The sequence below is a fragment of the Silene latifolia genome, chromosome 11, assembly GCF_048544455.1.
Source record: "Silene latifolia isolate original U9 population chromosome 11, ASM4854445v1, whole genome shotgun sequence".
In the NCBI taxonomy this organism is placed as follows: domain Eukaryota; kingdom Viridiplantae; phylum Streptophyta; class Magnoliopsida; order Caryophyllales; family Caryophyllaceae; genus Silene; species Silene latifolia.
In genome coordinates this window covers 197,170,672-197,185,266 of record NC_133536.1, presented here as the reverse complement: position 1 = coordinate 197,185,266, position 14,595 = coordinate 197,170,672, and the positions used below count along the sequence as shown (strand labels likewise).

At 38.6% G+C, this 14,595-nt stretch overlaps 1 protein-coding gene across 4 annotated transcripts; it reads right to left on the bottom strand.

Annotated features, from left to right (window-relative positions):
* Positions 1 to 302: 302 nt before the first annotated feature.
* Positions 303 to 14,562, bottom strand: LOC141612258 (hydroxyproline O-arabinosyltransferase 1-like). 4 transcript variants are annotated; one of them, XM_074430989.1, is made up of 9 exons: positions 14,014 to 14,538; positions 13,075 to 13,142; positions 12,755 to 12,956; positions 12,567 to 12,664; positions 12,415 to 12,484; positions 10,950 to 11,021; positions 10,720 to 10,833; positions 703 to 782; positions 303 to 580 (listed from the first exon to the last, which is right to left on the bottom strand). In XM_074430989.1, the coding sequence occupies exons 1-8, from the start codon at positions 14,440 to 14,442 to the stop codon at positions 723 to 725; spliced, it is 1,113 nt and encodes a 370-aa protein (XP_074287090.1). In that variant the 5' UTR covers positions 14,443 to 14,538; the 3' UTR covers positions 303 to 580; positions 703 to 722. The 4 variants fall into 4 exon arrangements, 3 of the variants coding, with proteins under 3 accessions (XP_074287090.1, XP_074287091.1, XP_074287089.1); XM_074430990.1 differs by having other exon boundaries at positions 303 to 573; XR_012529061.1 differs by having other exon boundaries at positions 372 to 580; positions 667 to 782; positions 14,014 to 14,562.
* Between the last annotated feature and the right edge of the window lie 33 nt (positions 14,563 to 14,595).

The following is a 14,595-nucleotide window of genomic DNA, read 5'->3' as shown; positions in this document are numbered from 1 at the left end:
CAAGGCTCGTGGCCTTTCTACATCATCTTACCAGCTTGTCACTTGGCGTCTCTTTTGTCATGAGACGGTTTTAGTTTTATTAGATTTATGGTTTGTTTTTATCTTAGCTACTGTTCAATGTATTATTAGGATCGCTCATGCTATAGCTATGTCTATAGCCTAAGAAAGCGATCTTTTTCATTCTGACAAAAAAAAAAAATGACGGTGCATTCCAAGTCTCTATAACAAGTTTAAAATCAAATAAAGCCATAAAGGGTTTAATTAGTTATATAGCTTAGCCTCTATTATTCACCATCAAGTTAGTGTCTCAAAAACTATGGAGATCATATATATTTAACTCAGACACGAGCGTAATATTATACAGAGAGTTACACGGTGGAGAGACATGGCATAACAACAATTTCATCATATTCACACAAAGCTCTACATAACTTAGGCTATGGACTGTTGATTGCATGAAGCAAAATCTGGTTCTCGAGAAAGTACGTGGAAAGAATTCTGTAATGTCGGAGAAGTTTGAGTTCCGTATGTTGGGATCACTTGAGTAAATCGAGGAAGTGTATTGGCAACTAACTGCACCCTAAATGAAATTACAACTTTAACATTGTTATTAAAGTTTTAAAGAAACTAACTAGCAAAAACAAGAAAAAATGATACAATCTCTACAGCCGGTGGTGTATGAGAAGGCCGAGAAGGCCATACTCTTAATGTAAGTGTCGCCTTTACGATTCCCAGTTAGGTATGTTGGCTGTTGCTTCATTCACCATTTTAACCAGAGTCACCTGATAGGCACCAATTGATGATAAATGGGCTATATAATCAAGATTATACAAGTATCAGAACATATAATTAACCAAGAACAATAAGGCATATTATACTATAAATGGTCTTTTCCTCGCTATGTTTGACGGTGTTCTCTAAGCTTTTGTTTTCATGGCGAGAGGGAGGCGGCCGACACCATCAAAAACTTGGCAACAGAACCCATATAACCTTTGTGCTTCGATTGATACCATTCCTGAGGAGGGTGCCTCAGAAACTGCTGTTCTCCTAGAAAATCAGGTAATTCCTAATCCTAGATCTCCAGTGTTCCTTACTACTCTGATTGAAGCTAATAATTACAGAATTTTAAATCAGGTAATTCCTAATCCTAAGCCTATTAATTCTTACCATCTAATCACAAATGGGAATGAACCTCTTCTTTAGTAAGGATAGTGCGGGTTTGGAAGACACTCGAATAGGTCAGGAAGATACTGAGGATGAGTTGAGATTATGGGAATATACTTTAGTGGGTAAGGACATTGGATTAAGGCCACAGTTGCAGCAACTGGTTAATTTTGCAGCAAAAAAATTGGAATCATGTTCAACAGCCTATTATCCAATATAATATGAAGGGATGGTTTGTCTTTCGATTTGCGTCTTTGGATGCCATGAATGCAGTTCTTCAGAATGGACCTTGGCTAGTGGGAGGTCATGCTTAAATCTTGAAACAACGGTCCCCTACCCTTGGTCGGGAATTGGAGAGTGTCTCAATTATGGGCCTTATTGCCTGAACTCGAGCCCTATTTCTGGTCTCCTTCTGGTCTTAGCAAAATTGCCAGTGACATTGGCACCCCACCACCGGTTTGTTTGGATGAGGTGGGCTTTAAAAAGATGGGAGGTAGAGGTCACTCAAAATATTCCTACAGTAAGGCATCAGTTAAGTGACTATCAGTATCAGCTATTCATCCAGCCTCTGGATCAAACCCTCATTATCTTGACGCTGTCCTGCATCAGAATTATGTGCATCTCAGGACAGCTGAAATTAGTGCTGTTTCTCAGAGGGGCAAAATTATTCATCTTCAGAAGATGACTGTGGTACGCAATACTTTCACCATAAAATTGCTGAGAGGAGACATCAAAGCTACAATGGTAAAATTCTGGATTATCGTGGAGTAGAGCACATTACTACTGACTCAATTTATAAAGCCTTCCTTGACTATGAGGGCTTATTGGGTTCTGAAGTTCAGGGGTTGCGTTGGGATACTGGGCTTGTGGAGGCTGGGAATTGCTTGGATAATACTAGTACTGCTCCTCTGACCCTCCCTATTACTGAAGAGGAAATTAAGAAATCCCTTTTTAGTATTGACCCTAATAAACATCCCGGGGTTGACGGTTTCTCTTAAGGGTTTTTAAAATCTGCTTGGTCAATTGTTGGTATTGATTTTTGTAAGGCAATTACGGATTTCTTCCACAAAAAGAAGATTCTTAAGCAGGAGAATTCTACCCTTCTCGTTCTCATACCTAAGAAAACTTTGGCTTCTTCTGTTCTTGATTACGACGTATTGCTTGCTGCACTACCATTTACATTTTACAAGATTATTACCAAAATCCTTGCGAATAGGCTTAAATCTGTTTTGCCTTTTGCTTATTGGCCCTGGACAATCTGCTTTTGTACAATCTAGGAGTATCTTTGATAATCTGATGATTTCTCAAACTTTGATCAAGGGGTATGCAACTATGTGTAACAACAATCAGGGATTAATTCCGGAATTGTTGTACACAATTGAAACAATTGCAGGAATCCTTGGGAATAAGAAAAGAATTCGGACAATTGATTATTATTTTGGAATCAAGTTTACAGAGGGAAGTATAGAGGAAAATGTATGTAAAAAATGAGAATGATTATTGTAACTAACTTCTAAGCTATTTATAGCCAACTAACAGCCTAGGATACTCTAACAACTTGCTAACCCAACCTTCTTCTCTCTAAAAAAACCCTCTCTAAAAACCTAGCCTCCATTATTATTCGGGGGCTTCCATCGATCATCCATCGATGGTAAGCCCCACAAAAGCTTTCTTAAACAACTAATATTATGCAGATCTATCTTATTTTCAATAATAGTCTCCCTTTTGGTGAGATCTGTTGTTCCGTCCCTTCTTTCGGGGTTTTTCCATTTTTTCGTGGGATTGTTATCAATATAATAAGTTTTAATCGACGGGGAGATTATCAGATTTGTTTCGTGGATGAATACATCAAGACGGCTACACTGTTTCCCTCCATCAAGAAGGATGCAAAGACATCGATTATTCATAGATTCAAGAAATTTATGATTTTGGAGCGCGACACCATTACCGTATTTAGATAGTTATTTTGAATGTATTTTTACGTTAGCAATCTTGATTTTCCTTTGTCTATTTGTTATCTTCATTGTAACCTACGCTTAGTTGATTATTAATGAGATGACAATTTCAAAAAAAAAAAAAAAAAAAAAAAAAAACAACTTGTGTCCTAACTAACTACTAATGACACCACAAATTCTGATTTTTCAATTCATTACAATTCTTCCTCCTTGAAAACAAGCTTGTCCTCAAGCTTAGTTGATTGGGAACTCAGGAAACTGTTTTATGAAATCTTCAGACCATTCCCACGTTGCATCATCTCTTGTACCATTAGACCAATGTACTAGGAAGTACACTGCTGGATTATTGCCCTTCTTAACCGACTTCCTTTCCAAAGATAGCCACCTTTGGTTCTCGCTCGAGTTAGATTATCATCCAATTGGAATGCGACTTGTGATGGGAGGAGGACCTTGGTGTTTTCGAGTGAGAAACATGGAAAACAGGATGAATTTTTGATTGACTAGCATTTGAAGTTTGTAGGCCACCATTCCAATCCTTGCCAACACCGTGAAAGGACCAAAGTATTTGGGTGCTAATTTTCGACAGACTCCGTACACAACCGAGTCTTTTTACATAGGGTTGGAGTTTGACATACACCGGATCTCCGCTTCAAACTCCACATCGTCCCGTGCCTATCACTCGTGACTTCATCCTATCTCCGTGCTCTTTTGAGATGGAATTTCAAAGCATCGTATGCATTCCTCCCCTGGTCGCCAAACTCCTATCAACCTCGCCCACAAAGACTATCCCCCATAATATAGGGTGTATGTATGTGAGGATCCTGCCCATAGACAATGGCATAAGGTGTTGTGCCAATAGCCGAGTGAAAATTTGTATTGTACCACCATTCAGCTAGTGGTATCCATTTAGCCCAATCTTTTGGTTTCTCCCCGACATGCATCCGAGGTATGTTTCCAAGCATTTATTAACCACTTCGGTTTGGCCATCTGTTTGAGGATGGTAGGCGGTGGACATTAGCAAATCCACTTCTTTGAAGTTTGAAAAGTTCTTGCCAAAACTTGCTCGGGAATACTTTATCTCTATCACTCACAATAGATTTGGGGTTGCCGTACGCAATTTGAATATATTGTCAAAGTACACCTTAGCAACATCTCAAAGATTGAAGGGGTGTGCTAACAAAGAAGAAATGTGCATACTTGCTTAGCCTATCCACCACTACCAAAATGGTATCCTTCCTCAAGTCCATAGAAATATTGACCCATATCGCATCCGGTATGGCGGTGGTTGTAGTAATCTGCGGGGCTCCCGAGTAAGGACTTGTTTTGTTGACAAACAAGACATTGCTTTCACCCAAAGTCTCATGTCCCTCTTCATATTCTTCCAGTAGAAGAGAGCTGACATTCTCTTGTAACTAACATGAGCACCAGAATGCCCACCCATGGGTGAATTATGCATTAAAGCACATATTTCATCCCTTAAATTCTCATCAGAACCTATCACCAGTTTCCCTTTCCTTAATAATTGATCTTTGTGCCAAATTTGAACTTAGTAGTGGTAAGAGAACCATTTTGCGATTCTTTGAATGATTTTTCGCAAATCATGATCATCCCAACTCTTAATTATCCTTTGTAGAAGGTCCGACCCGATTTGGGAAACCAAAAGAGACATTAGCTCGGCCTCATCCACTCTTGACAGAGCATCCGCCACGACATTCTCCTTCCCCGCCCGTAAATCACCTCATAATCCAATCCAAAGAGTTTGGGTAGGCATTTCCCTTGGAAAGCACTAGTGATTTTTCGACCCAACAGTATTTGAGATCGAAATGATCGGTCTTGATGGTAAAATGTCTTCCGATCGGATATGGTCTCCATTTATCCACACCCAATACTACGACCAATAATTCTTTTCATAGGTTGAAAGAGCTTTATGTTTTTCAGAGAGAGCTTTACTAATGAAAGCTATGGGATGCCCTTTTCGAGCCAACACAAAGACCAATGCCCTTGTCGAGGCATCTGTTTCCACCTCAAACCGGGAATTAAAATCGGGTAGTGCAAGTATTGGAGCCTTACACATAGCTTTGTTTGAGTATATCAAAGGCTTCATCGACTTCCGAGCACCATACAAAGGCATTTTTCTTCAACAGATTAGTCAAAGGCTTGCTGATAATACCATAGCTTTTGATGAATTTTCTGTAGTAACCAGTTAACCCTAAAAATCCTCTCAATTGTTTGACATCCTTGGGTTTTGGCCATTCTATCATAGCTTTAATCTTTTGAGGATCGATTCGAACTCCATCAAGCAGAGACTATGTGACCTAAATAGTCCATCTGCTACAAAGAAATGAGCATTTACTCATTTTAGCAAATAATTTGTAATCCCTCAAAACTTGTAGTGTTTGACCCAAGTGCTTAGCATGTGCATCCATGTCAGGACTATACACTAAAATGTCATCAAAGAACACCAAAATAAACTTCCTCAAAAATTGCTTGAAAATGTTATTCATCAAGCTTTGGAAGGTTGAGGGAGCATTAGTGAGTCCAAAGGGCATGACCACGAATTCATAATGACCCTCATGAGTTCTAAAAGTGTCTTATGTATATCTTCGTGGTTCATTTCGATCCGCCAATAGCGACCGAGATCAATCTTGGAGAACACACAAGATCCATGGAGTTCATCTAACAACTCATCTATCACAGGTATAGGAAACTTGTCCTTGATCGTATGTTTATTTAGCTCCCTATAATCCACACAAAACCTCCAACTGCCATCCTTCTTTTTCACCATGACAATAGGTGATGAGAAAGGACTTTGACTAGGTCTTACAACCCCTGACTCCAACATTTCCTTAGTAATCGCTTCAATAGCATTCTTCGAACAATGGGTATCTCGTGTGGCCTCACATTAATGGGAGGAACACCGGATTAAGGTAGATTTTATGGTCGTGGCTCTGTGTGGGGGTAAGCCCTTGGGCTCAATAAAAAGATCATTGTACTCCAGCAGATCGGTGATTTCTCGCCGGGCACAGGAGTCACCTTTGGTGTTTGCTCCTCCTCGTTTCTCCCTCCTTCATTTCAGACAAAGATATAGCCGCCAACTCCTCGCCCATAATAGGTATACGAGAGCCTTCCCCGACATCCATTGTAAGCCTCCCTTTGTGATCCCTCTAAGAACCACCTTCTTTCCCTTATGCATGAACTCCATCCTTAATTTCTCAAAATCCCATATGACTGGTCCTAAAGAAGACAATGAAAGTGTACTCCTAAGACCATTTCACAACCACCCAAAGGAACTATCATCACATCAGTTTGAAATTCTTCACCATGCAATCGCCATTTAAATCCCTTACAGACCTTTCAGAAGTGGTCACTTGTCCCCATTAGCAAAGTAAACCTCTAATGGGTAAGTTTTTGTAATTTCGCATCCCAATTTCCTAGCAAGTATCTTCATCACAAAAGTTATGGGTACTACCAGAATCAATGAGTATGTGCACAACATTCCTTCCCACCTTCCCTTGCACCCTCATGGTTTGGTAAGAATTATGACCAGCTATGGCATTCAAAGAAATTAGAGGTTGTGCCTCACTCATATTCTCCACACATTCTGGCTCATCATTCTCAAATTGAATATCTTCCAATTCTGACCCATCTTCCTCAAGGTCTTGAGGAATTAACACCATAGTATATAACCTTCCTGGACATTTATGACCCACAGTATAGGGTTCATCACACTGAAAACATAGGTTTTTCTTTCTTTTCTCCTCAACTTCAGCAGGTGTTAACCTCTTGTATGCTGGTCTCTGAATGTTATTGGTCTTTTGAAATGGTTGGGCAAACTTGGTATTGCTATTGTTTTGGTAATTTGAGGTTGAAAACCTGTTATTACCAGCATTCTGACCACTGAATCTGACTGGTGGCCTCTCCAGCAGGGGTTTGTTCATGGTTTTGGATGCATTAAGACTCTCCTCTTGACATCTAGCCAATTCTACAGCCCCAGCAATTGTTGTGGGCTTTAAAGCCCTGACAAAGGGTTTAGTTGTAGGTCTCAGACCACCCACAAAACTGTCCAGAAAGTATGAGTCAGGTAATAATTCATTTCTTTGCAGCATTAATCCCCTTAAATGCTCAAATGCATCAAGATAATCTTCCAAAGACCCTGTTTGTTGCAGTTTATTGAACTCCTCTACAATATTACTACCAAGATTTTCTTTAAATCTAGCACACAAATCCAACACAAAATCATCCCAATCCACATTTACCCTCATATTCATATAGCTGTGAACCCAGGATTCAGCTTTCCCAACCATATACAATGAGGCCAAATTGAGTTTCTGATTATCAGCAATTTTACACAATTCAAAGTATTTCTTGCATTTTTTAACCCAAATTCGCGGATTATTCCCATCAAACACAGGAAACTCTACTTTGGGCGAAAAAGTAAGACCTCTAGGAGGTGGTGGATTACCTGAAGTAAGCACATTTTCTCCCATACGATTACCCGGCATTCTACTAAGAAGTTCCTTCATCTGCTCAGCTTGTAAAACCAGCTGCTGCTGTAACTGTTGCTGGAAATCCCTTTGCTGCTGCATTTGTTGTTCCACTGATCCCAACCTCTCCTCCATTTGTGCGGATAATTGAGCAACAGTAACCTTAGCCAGTTTAGGTTGTAGTTTCTTTCCTTCAAGAAGAAGCAGTTCGTACTTGGAACTCGAAGCTTTGCTTTAATGGCGGAAATGAGGTGGTGAAGAACAAGATATTCAGGACCCAAGAAATGGAGTCTCTGATACCAATTGTAACAACAATCAGGGATTAATTCCGGAATTGTTGTACACAATTGAAACAATTGCAAGAATCCTTGGGAATAAGAAAAGAATTCGGACAATTGATTATTATTTTGGAATCAAGTTTATAGAGAGATTTACAGAGGGAAGTATAGAGGAAAATGTATGTAAAAAATGAGAATGATTATTGTAACTAACTTCTAAGCTATTTATAGCCAACTAACAGCCTAGGATACTCTAACAACTTGCTGAGCTGTCCTAACTAACTACTAACAGCCTGTCAAATTCTGTTACAGTTTTTCAATTCTGTTACACTATGCAAGAAAATATGTTTCTCCTAGGTACTTGATTAAAGTCGACATTCGTAAGGCTTTTGACTCTCTGAGTTTGAATTTTATCCAGAAAATGTTACTACCTATAATTTCCTCCGACTTTATTGATTGGAATATGATTTGCTTGACCACTCCTTGGTATTTCCTCAAAATTAATGGGCATTCTAAAAGATTCTTTAAAGGAGCTCGAGCGATTCCGCAAGGGGGTGCTCTTTCTCCTTACATCTTTGTATTGGGAATGGAGGTTATTTCTACGCATCTGAGAGCCACTGTTCATTACCCTCTTTTCTCTTACCGTCCAAAGTGCTCAAAAATTCAGCTTAATCATTTGGTCTTTGCAGATGACCTTATGGTCTTAACTAGAGGTGAAATTCAGCTATTCAAACTTGTCTTCATGATTTTGCTTGTGTTTCTGGTTTGCATGCCAACCCTGCAAAGACTAACATTTATTTTTGGTGGAGTTGCTAACCCTATAAAGACAGCCATCCTTTCTGACACTGATTTTACTGAAAAGACTTTCCCTTTAAAATACTTACGGCTTCCATTAAACACGTCAAAGCTAAAAAAATGAAACGTATCTTCAGCTTCTTCAGAAGATTAAAATATGTGTAGGACTCTGGGGTAGTCAAACCCTTTCAGATGCGGGGAAAATTCAGCTCATAAATTTGGAATTGAAAACTTTTGGTTTACCATAATGCTCCTCCCTAAAGGAGTTTTGAACGCAAAGATTTTCTATGGCAGATTTCGGAGAGGCAAAAGAGGATGATTTTTAAGAGTTGGTCTAGCTCGTCTTCCCGAAATGGAGGGTGGTTTTGGCATAAAAGAACTTTCTTGGAATAAACCGTTGATTGCTAAGGTCCTTTGGCAACTCGAAAGTGATCATTTTTCAATTTGGACTTCTTGGGTGAAAGCTTAAGCTGAGCAATGGGGATCTATGGTCCATTAAGACTACAATTAATGACACTGAATGTTGGAAGAGTGTGCTTAATGTTGGAAGAGTGTGCTTACTATACGAGATTGTTTTTGTGTAAATTTTACTCCAAGAGCTGTTTATGGAGTCCTTTGGCACCCTATCTGTATAGTGTATCCCTAAGCATAGTTTAGTGCTGCTTTGGATGTGCAGGGCAAAATCGCTACTATTGACATTTGACAACATCCAGGCTCAAGGGACTAGCTTGGCCAATCGATGTGTCCTCTGTTCTGCTGCAGTTGAGGACTGTGCCCACCCACCCCTTTTTCTCTTTTCCTTATTCAACTAAGCTCATGACAGGCTTATTCAACTGGATTGGAATTACTCAAAGACCCCGAAGTCTTCTCCATGAGATCAGAAAGATAGCTCGCTGTAGGAAAGCACGGACTTGGAGGATGAAATGGCATATTTGTAAGTATCATCACCGCCATTTCTATGATTTGAGAGGAGAGGAACGTATCTTTGCTGCTAAAGCTACTCCGGTCCAAAGTTTAGAGCTTAGAGTCAAATTCTATGTTAGTGTTTGTCTACTTCGTGGTCATTACTTTGTAAGGTTTGTACTTTTTTTACCCTTCATGGATGAATAAAGTATGCTAATTCTTAAAAAAATAAAAAAAAATAAAGACATATCAATATATCATATAGAATACTGAGCTTACCCCGCTTCAATAACTGAAAATAATTACTGCCTATTTTTTTCACTTTCCTAACTAGACTTTACACACCCTCATCGTCTGTAAACTGGTATTAGTAGTAGTAAGTGTGGTGGTGTGGTGGTGGTGATGATGGTGGTGGTGGTGGAGACTAGTGGTCCTGCTATGTTATTCACTCCGACTGGAGTGCAAGTGTCAAACATGGCAGTGTCGCTGTGTCTGAAAAGGATTAGTTATTTTGTGAAAAAAATATGATTTTTTTTTGCCTAGAATGAAGTGGAAGTGTCGCGTTGGAATGTTCGTATCGGGAAATTCGCCATGCCGACAAATGAGGTGAAGTAACATTTGTCCTCATAAAGACTATCCGTCACAAAGCAATAATAACCTCCAAATGTATCGAGATTCGAACGAAGAGATGCTAATATAATTAGTTCCCTTCAACTTTCATGGTGCATCAAAACTCGTACATTTTTCACATGCCATTTTTTTTCCCCATTCCTTGTATTCTTAAATTCTTTTCAGAATTTTAGGTTGTGACCTGCGACACCTAGTTCTCTAGAAGATATAGTTGCTCTTGTTTGACATTATAGTCAAAATGGGTGTCTATTAAGTATTACCTTAGTTCTGAAGAGATTCAGTTCTAAATCCCTTCAAAATTTAAACGGCCAAATTCTTACTACATTCTATGTACCAAAAAAAAGCATATAATAAAATCCTCTTAATATTACATGGCCGATAACATATATATAAATACTGCAGACGTGAAATGCGATAGTTTAGCAACCAATTATATGCAAGTAGTAAACTTGCATCATAAGTCATAACCAGGCTATTGCAATCAACCAATGTAAGTTGAGAGAACCATACCACACTTTGAGAAACACCGGGTGGTGGCATTGTCAAGTTTCTTGGAGGAGCAACCTTGTCGTAGGACCTCTTGTCAAATCTCCATTCTCCAATCTTTCCATATGTAAGCTCACCCTACATATAAGAATCTCGGAAGTTTAGAGGCACTTCCAGGCGCATAGATAAGCTAAATCAAGCTAATTAAAAAGTGTACAATAGACTAGTCCTTAGCCTCGTGAAGGGTTTCTGACCTTCATATTATAATCGCATCCGTATGTGTAATGAATGATATACTTCTCGCCAACTTCTTTGTCCCATGGGGGCTGATAAAACCGAACGAAGGAGAAAAAGAAAGACAATGTATTAGTAGAAGTCAACAGGAAATTGAATTATCTTTAAGATGATTTCAAGTTTTCATAACTTCATAAAAAGCAATCTAGCCAAGCTAAATGGTACTCACGAGTTGGGTTCAAAATCCTTTGATCAAAACTGCTCTTGTGGCTCCTTTTATACTCAAAAGAAAGGGGAAAACAATTTTTCGTAAAGAGACTGATAATTTGGCAAGTCCTGATGCAGTTGGAATATTTTCAATTGCTTCATGAGGTGCCTTTTTTCCATATTTCCAATGGAGCCAAAGACTCATTGCTCTTTGGTTATGGATTATAATGGAATAAATCAAAATGGCTCACTAAAGGGGCTGCGCTTCTTTCTTTTGTGAAGTAGCGGTCCTTCGATGCAGTTCTCGACGCAATTTCCATCTTGGGTCATTCGGAAACAGCCTCTTTGTATTGCTAACACAAGGGTAAGGCTGCGTACATCCAACCCCCCCTTACCTCGCAATTTGCGGGAGCCATTGAGGCACGGGGGTAATGTTGTTGTTGTTGTTGCTTCATGAGGTGCCTATCCCTGTTCGCTATTGGCTGAATGCCCTTATAAGGTCGTCCAGACTAACACATTTTAGGCGAAGTTGAAATTGTTGATTCATGATAGGCATAAGATACTGTGTTCCTAATCTACCTTTATACCTACATACTTCTTCCATATTTTTCATTTGGGCCCAAATTTCAAAATTTTCCCTCACTAATAATGAGAAATGGAGCTAAATGGAAAAGGTGGAGGGAGTCCATATGTTCCAACAATCTACACTTTTATAAATTTAGAGTGTGATACCGATGAGTACTTAAAACCAGGGTTAATGGATTCGTCCGGATATCCAACGAATCGGGAATCTGTAAGAGTGAATTCTATATTGTCGCTTACTGAAAATACACATAAAAACATACATTCTATAAAAGCTTCGCGAATCGATAAGGACTTATTCATAGTGAATCTGGTAACCGTGCTTAAAACAACTATTAGGAGCCTATGAGGTTCATATAACTTGACCAGATGCGGCAGTATTGCACTTATGATCCTACCTAGTTCATCCAAATTAAACAGATGGGGCAGATCAAACATATTTGGGTGTGTTGCTGCCATCAAATGTCTCCTACCAATATTGGGATGCATACATGCTACAGGCATTATTTAACAGAACTGAACAGCCCAGTTTATTTAACAAGTACAGCTGTACAGTTTAATAGGAATTGTAACCTGGTCTGAAATCAATTAGCTCTACAGACAGTAAAAACGTGATGAAAATGAAAATTTTGATAACTAATTTATCCTCTCATAACAGTTCCCTCTTGAAGCTGACGGAAAATTCTTAAAACTGACCTGAATCATAAAATCCTTGTACAGTATATTCTTTACACCATGCAGAGCAGATGCAACAGCGTAGGCATACCTGAAGATTATAGCAGTAAAATAAGCACAGAGCATAGAAGTCATCCCTTCAAAAGAATAAAATAAACAAATGGAAAGCTTACATCTCAAGAACCCAGCCAAAGGCCTTATCAGTTTCTGGATCCTGTTTCATGGCGACAGACACATTCTTCCACGTGGGGGCTATCTTCTTGAGAGAGTCCTATCTCAAGCAATGACCAGCAAAATTTAAGAATTTCCCAAAAACACATAAGAGTAAACGTAAACAACATGGAGAAATCAAAATTCTTACCTTTGCAACAATTACAGGAGAATTCCCAATAGGATCTACTTGAGTTATTGAACCCTTGTCCTCTGGAAAGAACTTCCGAAGCACAGACTCATACTTCTTAGGTTCAATGTAAAAGAATGGAAACGCGGCTCCAAACCCATTACGAGATAAATTAGGTATAGGCTTCACAATTATGTGATCTGGCTCTGCCATCAGTATGTAACTGTATCACATAAAAAATCCTATTTAGGAAAAAGAATGTCAAGTTTTAAACTTTCTCTTTTCTACGTATGCATGGTTAAAAAATTTGTCAAGCCATTAAGAAGTGACAGATTTCATACTCTTCTTTAATGTCTGCTTGTTCAAGCCACTGTACAAACGCCCAAGGTCTGTTTAAAACAATGTAGCCCTACACGTTCAAAAACTGATATAAGCAACACGAAAAGACAGACTATGTAATCATGTTTACATCGGTTGCATTCCATGTCAGACAAGATTATGTAACTTGGTTAAGGGGTTTCTGATTAGCATCTTAACAGAAGGACTCCTTCAGTCATACATCGTACAGAACAGTACGTTTCACTTGTCCTTACTCAAACTTGGTTGGTTACAAATTTTTGATGATCTTGCTTTCACTGGTAGCATCATGACTGAAACAAATTTAACTTTATCTCCCATTTGAGATTCAAGCAGAGGCTCATCGTCTGGTTAACATAGTTTTCATTCTCGCTCTAAAGAGCAGTTGTGTAGCAATTTTACAGTAAAATCCTCATCAACAAATCAATTCAGCGACCAGTGGAATCACATCAAAAATAAAAAAGATGCCTACTTGCAGACATTACAGCCATTACATTTAATTTTCAGTCTGTAAGAGAAATAAGAGCCTCAAAGCTAACTTTTTTCACAAATTCTCATTCTCACAACCGATTTCAATAACGATAATAAGGGAAGGTAGCTGTGAGATGTCACAAGTACCTTTTCGTCACAAGCAAGAATAGCTGAGCTTTTTTTTAGCGTCCCTGTGTTCTATTGGTCTTAAAAGAGTTGACTTATAGCTACTTCAATATACTGCAGCATTCTCACTTACTACAGAGGCCATTGTCTATATCAAACTAAATTTGATCAACCATCATTGCCTGATTAAGCTAATTCAACAAACAAAGCAAGCTACTCACACCGTGTCAATCATTTGTTTACCTTTGATGAAAATACGGCTCACGAAAAATGAAAAAAAGATAAACATCAAAACTTTCCAACAGAAATGATGAATAAAATTGAACCTGATCCATGCCAGCAGGAAGAGGCTGAGCAACAAAAGTGGGGATCTCATCCATATATTTATCGGGTCGACCCGAATGAAGAATTCGGGTAAAGCCACCCATTTCAGAATTGGGTTCATTCTGAAACTTCTTAAACCAATAATACATAATCCTACATTGCCAAGTATTGTAAACAGCATCTGAAGAAGTAACTGCAGTATGAAAAAGTCTCTTTTTTTCAGCTGAATTAAGCTTTGATTTACGATTATTGGGTAATTTAATTACTGGGTCAATTGAAGAAAAGAAAGAATTATGATCTAAAGGGTTTTTAGGATCTGGGAAATCAAGTTTTAATGGGGCATTTGTAGAAATTATTATGTTGTATGTGATCAGAGCTACTGAAAAGATTATTAATAGGGTTTTTAACAAATTCCCAAAACCCAAACCCATTTTTATTTTTATTTTTTACTCTGATTTTTGAGGAACAAGATGGGTTGTGAGTTAGTTGAGTTTCAAATGAAGATGAACAATAGTTTTCTATCCATAGTTTTTCAATTGGCATGTGCAAAACGATTTACTCACTGGCAATGTGAAAAATAATAA

Bases quoted from the DNA above. Each gene is read 5' to 3' on its own strand.
- LOC141612258 (XM_074430989.1), bottom strand. From the start codon at position 14,442: ATGGGTTTGGGTTTTGGGAATTTGTTAAAAACCCTATTAATAATCTTT. The intron at 12,485-12,566 runs GTAAGCTTTCCA...TATAATCTTCAG, and splicing joins TTTGGCTGGGTTCTTGAGAT to GTATGCCTACGCTGTTGCAT. The intron at 783-10,719 runs GTATGGTTCTCT...GGTGCCTATCAG, and splicing joins CCGGTGTTTCTCAAAGTGTG to GTGACTCTGGTTAAAATGGT.